The 18,781-nt window shown below is 35.3% G+C and overlaps 2 protein-coding genes across 3 annotated transcripts; both read right to left on the bottom strand.

The window, feature by feature from the left end:
- Nucleotides 1-230: 230 nt before the first annotated feature.
- On the bottom strand, nucleotides 231-7,334 carry LOC110708909 (FRIGIDA-like protein 5). The gene is made up of 6 exons (XM_021887134.1): nucleotides 6,308-7,334; nucleotides 5,291-5,881; nucleotides 3,892-4,061; nucleotides 3,103-3,297; nucleotides 578-746; nucleotides 231-475 (listed from the first exon to the last, which is right to left on the bottom strand). Exons 1-6 carry the CDS (start codon nucleotides 7,332-7,334, stop codon nucleotides 231-233), a joined length of 2,397 nt encoding a protein of 798 aa, XP_021742826.1.
- Nucleotides 7,335-11,840: 4,506 nt separating this feature from the next.
- On the bottom strand, nucleotides 11,841-16,830 carry LOC110708536 (FRIGIDA-like protein 4b). Of its 2 annotated transcripts, none has more exons than XM_021886675.1 (5): nucleotides 16,663-16,830; nucleotides 14,919-16,017; nucleotides 14,180-14,773; nucleotides 12,851-13,020; nucleotides 11,841-12,341 (listed from the first exon to the last, which is right to left on the bottom strand). In XM_021886675.1, exons 2-5 carry the CDS (start codon nucleotides 15,172-15,174, stop codon nucleotides 12,105-12,107), a joined length of 1,257 nt encoding a protein of 418 aa, XP_021742367.1. In that variant the 5' UTR covers nucleotides 15,175-16,017; nucleotides 16,663-16,830; the 3' UTR covers nucleotides 11,841-12,104. The 2 variants fall into 2 exon arrangements, with proteins under 2 accessions (XP_021742367.1, XP_021742368.1); XM_021886676.1 differs by having other exon boundaries at nucleotides 14,919-15,850.
- Between the last annotated feature and the right edge of the window lie 1,951 nt (nucleotides 16,831-18,781).

The raw sequence follows: 18,781 nt of genomic DNA, 5'->3' as shown, positions 1-18,781 counted from the left end.
CATGACCACCGTTGATCGGCGCTCCACCCTCGATCAGATTCAGTTCTCTACCGTCGTCAACTCATCAAGAAACCTTCAACTATGGAAGCCTATAATCGAGCTTGACGCAAGCATAAAACAACTTAAACATACGAGCTGGAGCCGAGCCGAACTTGCGTTTGGAGACTTGAGCTCGAGCCGAGCCTCCTGTGTGATAAACGAGCTCGAGCCAAGCCTACCACTGTTCAGGCTCAGCTCGAAGGTTTAGCACCCCTACCTGCAACAGCTGCTGGTTCACCAACTTTGACAAAAGAGGCATCAACATGGAGCATATGAAAATGGGGAGAGTGTATAGGATCGACATGGATAGACTGGATTGGAGTAGAGGTATCAACACCTTTAGCTAGCCTAAATTCCCGAGCTTGTGAGGTGGCAAGATATAAAATGGTTTGAGGGGAAGGAAATGGTTCATTTTGGAAGACGAGCTTATTTCTAGCTTTTCAGATTTCAAAACACAAAATAGGAAACAGAGTTTTCCAAGGGAGATCTACTATAAGATTAGTGGTTAAATTAGTCTCAAGCCACCCCCCAATCTTACCTTGCAAAAGATCATTATCCATTGCTTGAGTCAAGTCCCAAACGGCTGTTGAGAGAGGGCAATCCCTAAGGGTATGGATAGGATCCTCAACATTAGAGATGCAACGAGGGCAATTAGAATTATCAATGATGTGACGATTACAGAGGAGGCTCTTATGAGGGATCCTATCCTTAGAGAGGAGCCAGAGGAAAAACTTGATTTTTGGCAAGGTGCCCGCTTGCCAAATCCACTTGAAATTGCTTCCATTAATCTCATAAAAATCCAACCTTTAACAGATTATGCCGCCGTCACCTTCGCCACCACCACCTCTGCCACAACTTACCCCTCCCTTAATCTCATTCTCCCTCTCAGGCTTCCCAGTTCTCACAATCAAATCAGACCCTCTATCTCTCCTCAAAAACTGAAACAGAGCAGCAATCACCTCCGCCACCACCACCTCTGCAACCACTTACCCATCCCTACCCAAATCCTAAACCGAAACCCTTCTCCCACTCTACCTAGGTTTGCGATTTGCCATTTGCGGTTTGCGATTTGTTGTGTGCAGTTTGCAATTGGTGGCGATGTGAGGCAATAATGGATGTTGAGGTTGCCTTTGGGTTGGTGGAATGTTGCGTGAGGTAAATGTTGGTTGGGAGTCGGTGGTTGCAATTTTTAATTGATGGTGGATGATCGATCCGTGGTGCGGGTTAAGTTCTGGAATCGTTGCGGTGGTCGGTTGTTAACTGGTGTGGGTTGGAGCAGGTGTGGCGGCAGCAGCATAACTGGTGGTTGGTTTGGGATTTCGGGCTCCTAATATTGGCTGGCCGTGATCATGATTGGGCGCGGTTTGCGAGGCTGCTGAAATGGAGGGTGGAAATGGAGATATATGGGCGGTGGTGCGAGCTGGATTTGCTGATTGGTGACTGTGGAGGTTGCCTTTGGGTTGCTGGATTGTTGCTGGTGTCGCTGGGTTCCAGTGGACGGTGGAGATGGGGTGGTCAGGGACGGTAAGGATGGGTTGGTAAGGGAGGGAGGGTGGGGTTGGCTGGTCTGATTTTATTTTTTATTTTTAATTAATTTTGTTTTTAAATAATTAAAAAATTAATTGACCAATTAATGGCTGACACGTGGTACATAACTAACAAAAATCGGTCATCAACAGGTAATGAATCTGTTGAAGAAGGTGGGGTATAAAAGTTGGATTTTTATGAGATTAATGGAAGGTTGGATTTTTATGAGAAGATCGCTCAAAGATTGAATTTTTCTTTTTCAATTTTTCCAATAATTTTCTATTTTAATTAGATTTTATGTGGCTTTTATTTAAGCAATTTGCAACCCGAAAATACATGATACCTCAGCAAGTACCGAATTTTTGGATAAACTGCAACCCAAAAATAATGGTTACTTGAAATAAATTCCTAAACGGTAACCGAACCCAAATTTGCACACCCCTAGGATGAAGTTAATAACCTTGTTTTGGTATTGAATGTCTTGGGCCTAAGTGTAAGGGTTTTAGGCTAGATCTAAACTAAGTTAGGTTTTATTTGGCTTGTTTTGTCAATGTATACATGATAACATCATACCGTGGGCTTGATATTGTATATAATATTAAATTTTATTTTTACTATAATTGAATTTATTTTGTCTAAAACAAGTTAAATTACTCACGCACTCTGTTCACAATTATATGCAACAAAGGGGTATTATTTGTGATATACAAAATATTCCTTTGTTGCACACAATTGTGGGCAAAAGAAATAAATGAAATACACTGTGGCGAAGCCGTGAAGGGTTAGTTTGATGAAAGTTTGGGGCAAAAAGAGAGGTTTGAAAGCTTGATTAATCTAACATCTAACAAGAGTGATTGGTCATGGGAGGATTAGAAAACTTGTTTCTGAAAAGCTAATTTTGAATATGCTAGTTAAAGAGGTTTGTAATTTTGTTTATGTAACTCTTAATAATAATTTTAAAGTACTACCTCCGTTACACATTAGTTGCAACTTATTATTTGTGAGATATAAAATATTTCAAATCATAACTAATATGTAATGGAGGTAGTAAGATTTTTACCATTTTAGTGATTAACATGATAACATCAAGAACACGATCAATGTAGTCATTTGTTGAATTCAAACATTAGATAAAGTAGAAGCATATTAAATTCAAATGATTTTGTTTTAATTTTACAAAATCTGAAGGAAGAAAATTTTAAACTAATTCTTCAAATGTAAACTAGGTAGCCAAGCTACTTCAAATGCTGTGTAACAATAAGTTTTCATTAAATTTGTACTCAATATCAACTAGATACTAAATTTATGCCTAATCTAAAATGTATGCCTTCAGATTTTCATGCTAACTAAAACAATTATAGACATGTGTGAAGATCATAGACAAAATTATTTTGTGTTACAGAAATACACAGATCAGAGCACCAAATTTACCATCTATGTTCATCAAACAAAGCTCGAACATGCCAGGTTAAGGCGCTACTAGGTGTTGTGATTGTTCCCCACTCTACGACGCTTTTTAAACTGTTTTGGACTTGCCACAGAATCACAGGAGCTTGGACTGCGTTTATTATTCTGATTTTTCGAAGCAACCTTCCTAAATTTTCTCTTCTTGTACACTTGTTTAATGCGCAATAAAAGGGAATCAGGTGGAAATTTCGACTCAAGCTTAAAAGTGGCAATGCAGCTAGTAACATCTCTAAGAATGGCTAATTCCATGTTTTCAGCTTCATACTGTAAACAAAATTAAAGGCCAAAATTATAAAAGATAATTTTCCATGAAAACCTGAAATTCCAAACAAAATACGAGTACCAAATATATATAGCTAGATCCTGAGCAAGCCAAAACTTGAACATACCTTATCAAAAAAAAAAAAAAAAAAAAAAAAAAAAGAGGCAAGTTTTTACATACTAATTCAAATCATCAACTATGTTATGTTAAGTTCCGAAACAATATACAGTAGCAAAGAAAAAGAAATGCAGGACACACAGAGACCTGAGAATATCATTTCCGACTAATTCTGCAAGAAAGTGATGTCAGAAACAAAAGTTACTAATATACTAAACTAAATGAGCTTCTAATAGAATACAAGTCAGATATACATGTTTGGTGCATGTCCCAGGCCCTTAATCAAGCAACTATTATGACAGTAACAAAATAGCAATGAAAAAAATTAACAAATGAAACATAAAGATGAATTCTAATTGTCCTCTTATGCGTAGTATGTTCTTTTAAGCATATGATATATACATATATAGCGTAATAATAATGACTTAGTCTCATCACATATTGCATAATATTTATATAAAATCGTGCTAAAAATTTACCTCAAATCTAAAAGCTCCCTCTTTCCGTTTCTGATTCACTCTTTTACGAGACAGGTCCAAGTAACATTCCAGTAGAGGCACTGGCGAATATAGATGTTCCAGCTTAAAAACACAGATGCACTTGACTGCTGTAAGCAACTTATTTCTTTCAATATAAGAATGGATTAATCCTGTTCAATTTGAAACGGAAAAAACACTAAATGAGCACCATAGATGTACAAATTAATGATAAGAGAAAGGGTAGCCAAGCCAAACCGGATATTAAAAAAATGTACATTAAACTCGTAATCCTATATGAATTTTATAGCCAAATAATGAAAGGAACATTCTTAACTCATAATCCTACATGAAATTAACAGCCAAAGAATGAAAGGAGGAACTTTTTAAAAAAAAAACTACTTTGTATTAAGCCAAGCAGTACTATTAAGTAGGCTGTAATATTCTCTGTAAATTTTCAAAAGAGTGATTCAGTTGAATCAAAAAACAAAGTGCTGTAAATGTTCAAATGCCTGCCTATTTCAGGATGAACAAATTCTACAACTCAAATAGGATATGGACAAGCAACAATATACATCTCACAATGATTCCTGTAGGACATCTACACTTATACCTCTGCTTTACAAATGGATCGACACCAAGGCCGACCTTCCTTAGTTTAAAAAAGAGAGAGACATGCATGTTTTCATGAGACTTAGCTGCAGCTAGATTGTACTACAAAAAAATTCAAAATGACAGAACTACAGCTTTAAGGAGGCCTTCTCTGGAGAGAAGCTATCACTGAAATTTTATAGACCAACTTTTCAATATCCTACCCTATATTTCTGATATACAAACATAGTATTCTTTTTCCATGCTTTCTAATGTCTTCATTCATCACATAATTAACCAACTAAAGACACGAAAAATGCTACACATAAAGACAGCACATAGTAAACATAGATCAAAGTATGCTGCCTTGGCAGAATTACAGGTGTTTACAAATATTTTATTGTAAAACCATACATGAAACTCCGTTATGATTCAAGAACAAACTCGATATGTGAATTCATCGAATATTAATAATCTCATAAAAGCTTACTGCAAAAATATACCCCTGCAACTATATTAGTACTTCATATTATAAAGAGGTTCTCACAATTAAGTTAAGTTTTTATTGAGAGCAATATGAATGTTTCGTTCACTAAACTGAGTACAATTTTTTTTTTTTTAAGGAGATACTAAACTGAGTACATGAGTTGTATAATTATCAACAAAGTTTATGTCACCTAGATTAGCTTAAATGTGATACCAAGAATCAAATCCTGTGTATACTATTTAACTTCAAAAACAGAATTCCCAATTAAGCAAATTACAAATAGTCAATTTAGCACATTAGCATAGATATAATGAAGATACATACCTGGAATCTTATCCGAAAGCCCCAATGCACTGCATAAAACCGCTTGCTGCTCATGCCGATAAACCTTAGGTCCACCATACAATGAACCAAACATGGATAAAAGATCATCTGCATCAAAACAATCTGCTAACTTGAACGCAGCTATAAACTGCAAAAACCCGAAATTATCTGTTGGTGTTCTGCCCTTGGCGGCCTTAAGAGTAATAGCTAAATCCCTTGCTTCCTCTTTGACATTATCCATAATTGGAGGAGATAGCTTCATTAACTGCTCTGACAGCAAAATGCAACTATCTTTATAAATTGTGGTCGTATCCTTATCTGAGAAATTTCGATGAAACAGTCGAGTGATTCCAAAAACAAGCTTTCCGGGATCAGGAGAACATCTAAGAGCATCCAATATCTCCTCAGGTGATACACCATTCTCTTTCATATGATCCATTGAATAAAATTTCGCAAATAATGGATCACTGTAGTATGAATGAGTTCGATGGCTAACAATATTTGATAAGGAGGTATCTTTTGAACATGTTACTTCTTGTTGGTTTTCAGAATCAGGTAATTCCTGCCTCACGTTTTTCAAACTGCTACTTTCTAAACAAATCAAACAAGAAATTTCGGTATTAATTGAAGGTCCTATAAATAGAAATCGATACTCTAATAGCAACAAACAAGTGAAACTACGAAGTTTTGAGGCTATCAGCTGTCTTAGTTTAGAAGAGGGTAAGTATAGGGGTGTTACACCCTTGTGACTAAATCGTGCTTACATTTCCTCTGTTCTTTTTTTTTACAGGACATTTCCTCTGTTCTTCATGTTCCTATTTTCACAATTGTAAATTTATGAAAAGTTGCTATACTATAAATATAATTTTAGACCACTGTAAGCCTTTAACAAGATCCAACATTCTTAATTATATTTATAATTCACAAATGCTAGTCAAAGTAAAGTTTGTAAATACGAGAATTGTTTATAAAAATTGAACAAAGTAATGTAGTAAATAGTAAAGCTAGATTGCTCACCACTATGCTTCTCTTCGAACTCTTGTGCTTGACAATCAGAAAGTACGCGATGCTCATCTGGTTGCTCTTCCAATAACCCGTCTAATTGATCATCGAGCTTAATCTCTTTCGCGTCTAGTCCCTTGTTGGACTCATTAATTTGACTATCATCCCTTACTATGACTCCTTTAGCCTGCATTGCAACGAATCGCTCCTCAATTTCCTTTTCATTCAACTCCACCAGTCTTAACCGCTCATCCATTTGCTTTCGTTCCAACTCCATCGCTTTTGCATCCTCCAACATTTTCTTCTCTTTACCCTCTAACAATCCACTTCGCTCATCAATCTCCTTCTGTTTCAACTCCATTGCTTTAACACCCTCTAACATTTCCTTCTCCTTCGCCTCTAACACTTGACACCGCTCATCAATATCCTTCTCTTTTAACCCTAACACCTTCTCTTTCGACATCAACAAACCACTTTTTTCATTATTTTCCTTTTCGAGTGCAAAGTACATTTCATCCAATTCCTTCTCCTTCACATCCAACACCTCCCCTCGCTCACTCATCACCTTCGCTCTCAAATCCATCTCTTCAACATTGTCCTTAACAACCCTCTCCCTCTCCTCGACCGCCTTCAGCATTTCCTTAACCCGCTCGAAACCCTCAACATTCCGCTTCTTCTCCAACTCCAAAGACTCCCTCCACTCTCTCACCTCCTTTTCTCTCAACCCTACAAACTCACTTCTCTCACTCAACACCTTCTCATCAGAGTCCAACTTCTTCTGCCTCAACTCAACCTCCTTTAGTATATTCTGTAACCTGTTCTTCGACACATCACATTCTCTTTCCTTCGCCTCGACTTCCTTAACTCGCTTCTCGAGGGAGTTGTGGATTTTAGTAAAAGAACCCTGGAGTGTCTGCCATTGCTCGCATAGTGAAATCATCGAAAAGGAACGAATCTTGAAATCGGTGAAAGTTTCGCCGAGTTTGTGCATTACTAGACGTGATGCCTTGAGGTCGTTTGAAGTTTGATCGAAAATTGTCATGGTTGATCAATCTTTTGGAAAAGGGATAAACCCTAGAATTCTGTGTAGAGTAACAGAACAAGTGTAGCGGTTATGTTTAAAAAGAGGAATGAAAACAGCGAGAGTTTATATAATTTGGTGATCGTGCGATCGTGCTGTTTAAAGAGATTATCACGAACAAAATATTATTCTCTCCGTCCCCTTAGTTCCTTATCGGCATTTTTCAGGAATTAATAAATACAAAAAAGAATAATTAAAGTACATTAAAAAAAATAGGGAAATTATCAATGGTACACCTAAAGTTCGGGCTTCAATGGTACACCAACTAAGTATTTGTTTATCAGCGGTACACCCAAGGTTTAATATACTCATCTACAGTAACCCTAACGTTAAAGGTTAATTTCAGGTTAATCCACTTAAAATGAAATGACTAATTTTCCCCCCTACTCTAAATACATTAAATCGCTCCTTTCAAACCTCAAAACCTATATTAAAAACTCCTAAGTCAAAAGATCGTTCATCTTCTTCTTCCTTCTCACTCTCTCCCTTTTTTCTGCTGATGTGAGGTTCCATAATCGACGAGCGAATTGAACAAAATTCTAGCAAATTCTGCACTTCATTGTTGATCGCTTAAGGTAAGTTTTCATCCGAGTCTTTGATTTTATGACTTTCGCTTAGTTTTGGTAGTATATGAATTTTTTGTTTAAATGGTTGAATTTTGGTTAATTGTTAGCGAATTATGGTTTAAATTATGCACAATGTTCCTGAGATTATTATTTGTTGCTTTATTGTTGTATTTTTTGCACAAATAATTCGAATTGGGTGTGTTTGAGTAGATATATGTATGTTTGTGTGTGAAAAGGGAAAATCAGAAAGGAGGGAAACTATATATAGAGGAAGAGGGGTGGGTAGGGTAGAGTACATAAAGGAGGGAAAATGAAGAGGGGAAAAAAGGGAGGGAATTTTTTAAGTTAAAAAAATCGAATTAAACCCCAACTTAACCTTTACTTAAGGTTTGTTTAACGTTAAGTGTATAGTTGATAATCGTGTGAAACCTTGGGTGTACCGCTGATAAACAAAAACTAAGTTGGTGTACCATTGATAAAAGACCGAACCTTGGATGTACCATTGATAATATCCCAAAAAAATAAATTGACATTGGGTAATTCCTTACCTTTCTTTTTTCTTCTTTATTAATTGTAACTAGGGTGTACCCGTGCAAAATGCACGGGATATATAAAAAAATATATATTTAAAATATGGAAAGTTGATCTTGATGTTGTAATTTATACTTGGGCTGCAATGGTTAGTTGGTTTTGGACTGGTCGACTCTGTTGAACCTTGCTCAGCTTTGCGCTAGTGAGTATTAATAATCGTATTAATAATGTGTTGCCACTTGTTTTGTCGTTCTGACACCTGCTTTGCTTAGAAGCTCAAGAAACAGGGCCTTACTCTTTTATGTCGGTGGCCACGCAATGTAGCTAGCTATTATGGGGTTTACTTTGTCAAAGTTATAGAGGTTACTCGTTTAGTGTTATAGGGGTTACTCGGGTTACTCAGTTAGTGTCATATGGGTTAGTGTCTTGCTCTAGGAGTTATATACTTTAATCTGTTGCAAATAGTTATTCGGTGAGGTCAGTTGCGCAAAAACGTGTTGTACGTTTTTTTTTGATGATCAGAGTAGTAAAAATTATTTAGAGGGTAGTCCCTAAAAAAATGCACATAATTGAAGGGTGGGGGATTTAGAGTACTTTAGTGAATTATTGATAAAAGAACTATATATTCATGCTAATGCATGACATATATTATACTATGTATCAAAAAATACTCGTAAAACAAAGTGAAATGTTGGTACATATTGTTTTAAAAAAGTGAAATGTTGGGGGTTTTGAGTGCTATTGTGAATAGTTGATGAAGGAACTGTATACTCGTGCTAATGCTTGTCATATATACTACGTATCCAAAAAAATAAAAATAAAAATAAAAATAAAAAGAAAAAGAAAAAAAAGTGAAATGTTAGTAGTAGTTCCTTGAAAAAAAAAAACAAAAAGAAAAACAGAAAGAAGGTATTTGATGGGTAGTTTTTTTTTTTAAAATGACTAAAAAAATTAGTTGTGGGATAAGTAGTTATTTTTTTCTTAAAAAAAAAAAACACCCTCAAATGCATGAGATTTGAGGATTGGGGATTTGGAGGCTTGTCGTGAAAACGACTCTGAAATTATATATTAGACTAGAGTGTACCCGTGCAAAATGCACGGGGTGCATGGGATATATATTTTACAAAATGATATTAAAAATAAATCTAATAACAAAAATTATTTTTCAAATGTAACATATAAATAGAGCAAATTCTCAAGTGATGCATTAAAAAAAATCGGAGGGAGTACTTTATTAGTTTTATAGGGGTTATCCATTCAGTGTTATAGAGGTAACTCCGTCGGTGTTATAGGAGTGACTTTGTTCCTTTGCAAGCAACTACACTGGTGCCTTGTCACACGAAAAATATGTTGTTTATTTTAATTTATAATTTTTTTTGTGTTGATAATTATTGAATTAATAATAAGGTAGTTACTAAACGATTATTTGAAATATTAGTCAATGTTAAAAATGTTACTTTGTTCTTTTGCAAGTGGTCATACGTTGTGACTAGTTGCATAGAAAACATAATGTATACATTTAATGTTTGACAAAATTTTATATGTGGTTGGCACATCGTGTGGGGTTATTTATTTAGGGGTTACTCATTCAGTCCGGGGTTACACGATATGTCAAAGGTTACTCGGTCGGAGGTTACTCGATTTGGGGTTACTTTGTCTGTTAGGTGTTATTCGGTCAATCAAGGGTTAATCAGTCAGGGGATACTTGTCGAGTAAGGGTTACTCAGCTCGGTTAGAAAATTACCGAGTTAGTGTTTTTTGTGTTCCAATCGGCAATGCGTAGAAAACGTGCTATTTTTGTTTTGATAATTATTAGATTAATAAATTGGTAATTTTTTGTGTAATTTTTTTTTTGTTATATTAATTAAAATGGATAGTATGTGTGTTATTAGGAAAAATAATAATAAAAAAAGGAAAAATACTAAAAAAAGTAGAAGTGGAGGTTTTTTTTTATTTTTTTATTTTTGGAAAAGAAGTGGAAGTTATTTGGAGGATTATTTTTGTTTTAAAAAAACATGGAAGTTATTTGGAGGATATTGCAAAAAATAAATAAATAAATAAATAAATAAGGGGGAATGCATGAGAATTAAGTTGGGGTTTTGGAGAAACCTCATTAACTTACTCTTAAATTATATAATAGATTCCTTTTTAAAAAAAATACTAGTATATTAATTGTAATTAGATTGTATCCGTGCATATTTTTATTTTACACATGCAAGGAAATAAAGTAGGTATGATTATCAATAGGCTTGAACCATAAGATGAGAGAAATTAAATATTTCAAATAATAACAATAAATTAAAAAATATTTAAATAAAATATTCAAGAAGGGTTGTATTAATTTAAATAAAATAATTTTTAACAATAAAAAAAATGGTATATATAATTTTTTTTTTTTTAAATATTATAACATGTGCATTCTCAGTTTTCACCAATTCTTTACTCAAAAAAAAAAGTTTTCATCAATTCTCGGTTAGATGTAGCTACGGAACTAAGGAAAAATTAAAATGGTGATCATGCATAACAATTTAGAGGAAGAAGAGTGGGTGAGTAATGCATAAGAAATTTTCAATCACATATCATTGAAATTGAAGTAAAATACATGATAATTGTACGAAATGATAATGAAGAATAATACGAAGTACAAAATACTACGTATATTATACAAGGGAAAAGAGAAAAAGAACGAGCATCTTAGAAGGAACACATTCAACATGCATGCTATTCCACCAAATATCAACATGCTGGACCTATCTATCCGCACTAAAGCCATGCCTAATCCAAACTATACGATGCTAACTAATTATGTACTTTGTAATTTAAAGTTTCAATTTAGATGCTTTATTTTATTTTTAAATTAATAAACTCTCTCCGTCTCTCTCCTTTAGTCCTATCATATAAGACTTTTTTCATTCTCTCCATCTCTCTCATTTCCAAAAAATGTCGAGGAATTCGTAATTTTTAAAGTGGTGTACCTAAAAAGAAACAGAAAAAGCATTGTAGACATGTGAAGACTATGAAATGTGAAAATCATGGACCGAATTATTGTGTTATAAACTTACAGATGCACTCACTCAGTTACTCTATGATGTTTTTTTAAAAGTGGTGCAACTAAAAAGAAACAGAGAAAGCATTGTAGACATGTGAAGACTATGAAATGTGAAATGGGAAAGTCATGGACCGAATAATTGTGTTATAAACCTATAGAGATGCACATGTTAGAACATGAACATCTACTTTATCAGTCTACAATTCTGCATTCACATTTCACCTAGACTAACAATCTCGAACCAGGTTGTAAGAATTCCTGATTTACTTGCAAAAATTATCCAGAAATCAAAAAATTGATGAAGAACAATATAAAGGAAGAAGGACGGATTTCATTGAGGAAGTTTTAGAGAGAGAAAGTCTTTACATCATTGAATAAGAGAGAGAAAGACTGGAATGAATTAATTTCGGAAAATACAACTTGCATAGCTATTAATACCAGCTAGCTAGATTTTATTACAGAGTAAAAGATGAGCTGTCAACTTATAACAACCTCTAACAAACCGTCTGACGTGTCACAAGTTGTTATAACAACTTGCTGAGGTGTAATATACTTAACACAGGTTAAGGAGGCTATTTGGTGCAGTTATTTTTCTCTCACTCTATGACGCTTTTTTGGCTGTTTTGGACTTGCTACAGATTCACAAGAACTAGCACTGCGCTTATTCCATTGCTTTAAAGCAACCTTCCTATCTTTTTTCTCCTTTAACAATTCTTCAATGCGCAATAGAAAGGAATCAGGTGGAAATTTCGACTCAAGCTTACAAGTAGCAATGCAGCTAGTAAGTTCTCGAAGCATGCACAATTCCATGTCAGTAACAATCTGTAAACAAAATACCATAATTATATGATAGTTTGTCCATGAAAATCAGAAACGCCAAAAAAAAAAAAAAAACGGGAGTACTACACAACTAGGACATACTTTGTATTACATACTCTTTAACAACTAGGACATACTTTACAGAAGTTAATATGCACATGATTTCTTAATTACTTGGGGAAAAAACAGGTAAGTTTAATTTGTCCATGATTCAAATCATCAGCTAGTTCTGCAAGAAAGTGATGTTTAAAAACAAAAGGCTAAATTGCTGAACGAAATGAGTTATTAGAATACAAATAGTCGGATATACATGTTCAGGTCCCAAATCAGGCAAATAATATGACAGTAATAACAAAACACAGCAACGAATAACTTAACAAATGATGCAAAAACTTGAATTCTAATTATTCTCATATTCATTAAGCATGTGAAATACGGTGCAAAAATGACCTTAGTCACATCACATATAGCATAACATATAGAGAGTAGAACGAGTCATGTTATAAATTTACCTTGGAATCAAAATTTTCCTCTTTCCGTTTCTCATTTACTTTATTGTTTTTAAGGTCCAAGTAACCTTCCAGCAGAGGCACTGGCGGAAATATATGTTCCAGCTTAAAAATACAAATGCACTTGACTGCTGTAAGCAGCTTATGTCTTTCAATATAAAACTTAATAAGTCCTGTTCAATTCAAAAGGGAAAAAAAAACGGGTACATTAAGAGTATGTAGGTAAGTACTAAGATAATTCTAAAAAACAACAAATGAGCACCATAGATGTACAAACTTGATGATAAAAGAAAGAGAACATCAACCAAAAGCCCAAAACAGAGAATAAAATCACATTAAATTTATACTCTATAAAATTTTAGCCAAGAAATGAAAGAAACATTCTTAAAAACTAGGAAGCTAAGCTAAGAAGTACTCCGTTGTTTCTCATATAATTTATCAAGAGAGTGATTCATTTGAATGAAGAAACAAACTTAGGTTGGTAATAATTTAAAGGCCTGCCCATTTCAGGGTGAGCAGATTCAAAAAGCCAATAAGATTACTCAAAAACACATGCAGGTTTTCGCAGAACTACTAGATTGCACTCCGTAGTCTGTACTATTGAAAAATTCAAAATAGAAACCGAGAAAAACCGACTAAACTACAGCTTTAGGCCTTCTCTGGAGAGAAAGAAAATACACTGGAATTTAATATTTCGTAGAATGTAGTATGTTGGATATCCTAACCTACATTTCTGATACTGGATATACAAACATGATATACTTTTGCCATGAATTCTAATGTCTCCCTTCTTCACAAAATAAACCAATCAAAGACAAGAAAATGCTACACAAAAAGGCAACATAGAAAACATTGATCAAAGTTTTTTTTTTTTTGGCAGCATAGCAGGTTTTTTTCGAACATTTTAGCATGACACTCCGGTATGATTCAAGAACAGATTCGATATGCGAATCCATCCAATAATAATAATCTTATACAAGATCCTTTATAATTATTCTTATATCTCCCTTCTTTTCACAGAAAAAATCTTCCCCTGATTGTAGTTCAAATTGTACTAATTAATGGTGGTTCTCACAAGCAGCTTAGTTCTTATTTCAAAGAAAAACCAATGCTTTGTCACTAAATTATGTTCATGAGTTGTATAATTCTCAACAAAGCATGGATGTCAACTAAATTATCTTTGCTGATTAATGTGTTACCAAGAATCTGGTTCCCGTTTACACCATTTGCACTTCAAATAAAATAAAATAAAATAAAATAAATCCTAACAAAGTAGAATTACAAATTGTCCCAGTTCGCAACTTTACATAGAAGACAAAGAAGATATATTACCTGGAATATTATCCGAAAGTCCCAATGCACTGCATAACACTTGCTGCTCATGCCAATAAATCTTAGGTCCACCATACAATGAACCAAACATAAAAACAAGATCATTTGCATCAAAACAATCTGCTAACTCGAAGGCAGCTACAAACAGCAAAAACCCGTAATTATCTGTTGGAGTTCTGCCCTTGGTGTCCTTAAAAGTAATAGCTAATTGCCTTGCTTCCTCTTTGACATCATCCATGATTGGAGGTGATAGTTTCATTAACTGCTCCAACAACAATATGCAACTATCTTTATGAATTGTGGCTGTATCCATATCTGAGAATCTTTGGTAAAATGTTCGAGTAACTTCAATAACAAGCTTTCTGGGATCAGGAGCATATCTAAGAGCATCCAATATCCCCTCAGATGATATATCTTTTGCCTTTGCATGCTCAAATAAATAAGACCTCACCAAAACTGCATCCATATTAATGCAATATGAACGAATTCGTTCACCAGCAATATTTGATGAGGAGAAATCATCTTTTGGACATGCTACTTTGTGGATTTCTGAGTCAGGTAATTCCGGCCTCACTTTTGTCAAACTGCTGCTTTCTAAACAATCAAACAAGAAATATCAGTGTTGAAACAATCGAACACTTCAAGGTCCTATAAAGAGAAAACCTACTGATGCTTTTAAAAGCAACAAAAGAAGGAAGTGATAGAGTGAACATATGTTGCAGTAAACTAGTTTGCTTACCACTTTGCTTCTCTTGAAACCCATTACATTGCTCCTCTAATGACTTGTCTAGTTGATCATCAAGTTCATTCTCTTTCGACTCCAAACCCTTGTTGCAATCATTAATTTGGTTATCATCCCTTACTACCAACTCTTTTTCATGGCTATAGAATTGCTTCTCTTTCGTACGCAATGCTAGAATTTGTTCCTCAATTTCCTTTTCCTTCAATTCAATCTGTCTAGACCGCTCATCCATTTGCTTTCGTTCCAACTCCATAGATTTTGTACCCTCAAATACTCCCTTCTCTTTCGCCTCTAACACTTCACTACGCTCATCAATCTACTTCTCTTTCAACCCCAACATCTTCTCTTTAGACTTTAACATTGAGCTTTGCACATTATTCTCCTTTTCCTTAAGCTCAAGCGCGAAGTATAACTCATTCATGTCATTCTTATCCCCCTCTAACTTTACCTCTTTTTGTTCCAACACACTTTCCTTCATATTCAATTCCTTCTCTTTGGCATCCAATGCTTTGCCTCGCTCACTCATCACCTTTGCCTTCAACACCATCTCTTCAATACTCTCCAAGTCTCCATAATCACTCTCTCCCTCTCCTCCACCGCCTTCAGCTGCTCCTTAACCTGCTCAAAACCCTCCTTATTACACTTCTCTCCCAACTCCACCGCCTTACACCGTTCACCAAGTAATCTCTTCTCCAACTCCAAAGACTCGCGCCACTCTTTCACCTCATTGATTCTCTCACGCAATGACTTCTCCCCCAAGTCCAACTTCTTCTTCCTCAATTCAACCTCTGTTTGTAAATCCTTTAACTTGTTCTTTGCAACATCGATTTCTGTTTCTATCGCCTCGACTTCCTTAACTCGCTCCTCAAGCGAGCTGTGAACCTTAGAGAAAGAACTCTGAAGTGTACGCCATTGCTCACAAAGTGAAACTATTGAAAAGGAGCGAGTCTGAAAATCAGTGAAAGTTTCGCCAAGTTTATGCATAACTAGCCTTGAAGACTTAAGGTCATTTGAAGTTTGATAAAAAATTGTCATGATTGATCAAACTTTTAAACTGGTAATTAAATTTGAAGATCAATTATTAAATCCTAGAATGCTGCATAGAAATAGAAGAAGGGTAGTAGTTATAATCAAGATTAGACTGGTAGCTAGAAAAAAAAGGAAACAACTAAAAGGAGAATCCTCCATTGAAGCAACCTCTTAGGTAAAAGATGTATCATTGAATATCAAATTCAACCTACTATATGTTCTTCAATTATTTCAATTATTAACAACAAATTAATTACCATAAAAACAAATTGAAACAAGTAAACCTAATTTGAACATATCTTTGAATATGAATTTCCAGTATTTTGAATTGGATATAGCAATTGGCAAAGATTACATCTTTACTATCAATTAATAATCAAATTAGCAACCAAATTGACTCAATCATCAAATCAACTTCATTTCGATTAAGAATATGAATAGCAAAATTTTGCATTATTTATAATTTCACAGAAAATTAAAATCAATTTAACCGTGATCAAAATTTTCCTATTAATTATATCTTTATATGCAAACAATTTTGCAGCGAACTCGCAGAAAATTCTAAACATATTGAAAAATCCAGGCAAGTAATATGAACGGGTATGAATCATCAAATCGAGGGTAATTTGCAGCAAAATGTAGTTTAATTTGCATAAAAATCGACATAAAAATGTCGCTTAAAATTGAGTAATTGTACCTGTTAAAGTATTACCTGATTTTGCAGTCAATTTGTGTATTCAAGTGAGGAATTGAACGTTTGCATAATAATTTGAAGAGCAGGAAAGAAAAAAAATGCATCTTTGAGATAATATTTGGGCAATTATTGAAAAAAAAAAAGAACTAGTTAGAGAAAGTGAATGCGTTTATTTGCCAGGTTTAATCAAAATGAACTTATTTAGTTATTTACTAGTATAGTACCGGTGCAATTGCACGGTATTATAAGTTCATTTATCAAATATTATTTTAATTACCAAAGGTTATGTTCAATTCAACTTATTTTTGAAATAATCAGATTAAATTGTCTAGCAAATGATATTTTATGTTTATTTGCTTTTATTTATTGTTGAACAATTATATTTTCATAGTTTGAAAAGTGAACTGCTAAACATCGCCCGCAAATTTCCACATAAAGCCCACAAATTAAAAGTGAAATGACTCTTTTGCCCTCGAACTAAAATTATATTTTCTCTACTCTAGTAAAAAACACACTCTCATCTTCTCTTAACTTTGTAGTCTCACTTTCTCTCTCGAAAATATTTTTTCAAAATGTCGAGGCGGCAAGGCAAGGAAGTGGCGTCACCGGTGGCCGGAGCAAGGGGGTTTGGAGGAGGAAAGGTATGTTTTTTTTTTTTAAATTTTTTTATTTAAAAAAAAAAAAAAAAAAAAAACCGGAAAAGGTGGTGGCCCGGCGGCGACTGGTGGCTGGACGGCGGTGTTTGGGCGGCGGCGTTTGGCCCAGACGCCGACACCACGGTTCCGGCGCCTGTCCCAGACCCCATTGCCACGGTGATGGCGCCTGGGCAGGGCGCCGGTACCACGGTGGCGGCGTCCACGTCACACGCCACCACCGTGGCACCGGCGTCCTGCCCAGGCGCCAGCACCGTGGCTCTGGCGTCTGGGACAGGCGCCGGAACCCTAATTTAATTTTTTTTTTTCATTTTCTTTTATTTTTTTTTTGAATTATTTTTTCAAATTTTTTTTTTGCTTTTTTTTGTTTTTGTTTTTCCGTTTTATTTTTTAATTTTTTTTTTACTTTGTTTTTTCCAATTTGTTTTTTTTGGGTAATTTTTTTTTTTGCTTTGTTTTTTCCAATTTTTTATTTATTTATTTATTAGGTTATTAATTTTTTTATTTTTAGGTTGTTAATATTTTGTAATGTTTTTAATTTATTTTCCATCATATGTATATTGTTTTATTTATTTATTTTAATTACTTTTTTTATGTGTATATTACATGTTTATATTGCATATTACATGTTTTGTTATTTTGTGTTAGGCATCGTATTTTCGTTCTGGGGCTGGGAAGAGTATGGACATTATGAGAAGTACGATCAACTCAATGGAGAGCTCGGGGCCCAAACACGTTAGATCCCGTGGTATTTCGGCCTCGGCTCGTAGAGAACGGGTGCACTATTCTGAGGATGATGAAGATGATGACGGTGATGAGGAGGAGGAGGAGGAGGATGCAGATGAGGATGTGGACGATCAGAGTGGACCATATGATGATTACGGTCCATTCAGTCAGAGGCTTGATGATGTGTATGAGACGCGTAGGGTAGACGTGCGTAAGGGTAGAGATGGTAGATTTGTTAGTAGATCTGGCACATCATCTGCGTCCACTGTGTCTGCGGTTAGCAGAAAACGGTCGAGGGCCGTTAATGATTCTTGGGTGGTGAGGGGCGAGGTGGCTGGGGGACCTATAGACGGGAGTGTGATTCCTAGCTTTCTAGGACACATCGCTACCCGTATTTGGGAGGACCAAGAGCGGGCTTTGGATAGCGGCATTTTGAAATGCCAAACCCGGGAGAGGACTTGTAACTTCTTGTGTAGTTGGGCTGAGGCTTGGCCGGAGGAGAGCGAGATGGTCGGCCGATTGAGGGGCACTAGAGTGAGCCACCTTCCTGCCACCATGCATGAGAGGATTGACTCGACGCTGATCACGGCTTTCGTTGAGCGATGGCAGCCGGACACGAACTCTTTCCACCTTCCGTTCGGTGAGATGACGATCATGTTGCATGACGTCGAGGCCATCCTTGGGATTCCCGTAGAGGGAAACCGAGCATCTGTTGTCACAGATGCGGATCAGGCAGATTTATTGGCGGAGCTGTTGGC

This window comes from Chenopodium quinoa, unplaced genomic scaffold (assembly GCF_001683475.1).
Source record: "Chenopodium quinoa cultivar QQ74 unplaced genomic scaffold, ASM168347v1, whole genome shotgun sequence".
NCBI classification, from domain to species: domain Eukaryota; kingdom Viridiplantae; phylum Streptophyta; class Magnoliopsida; order Caryophyllales; family Amaranthaceae; genus Chenopodium; species Chenopodium quinoa.
The sequence above is the reverse complement of the archived record's forward strand: the minus strand, read 5'-3'. Positions and strand labels throughout refer to the sequence as shown.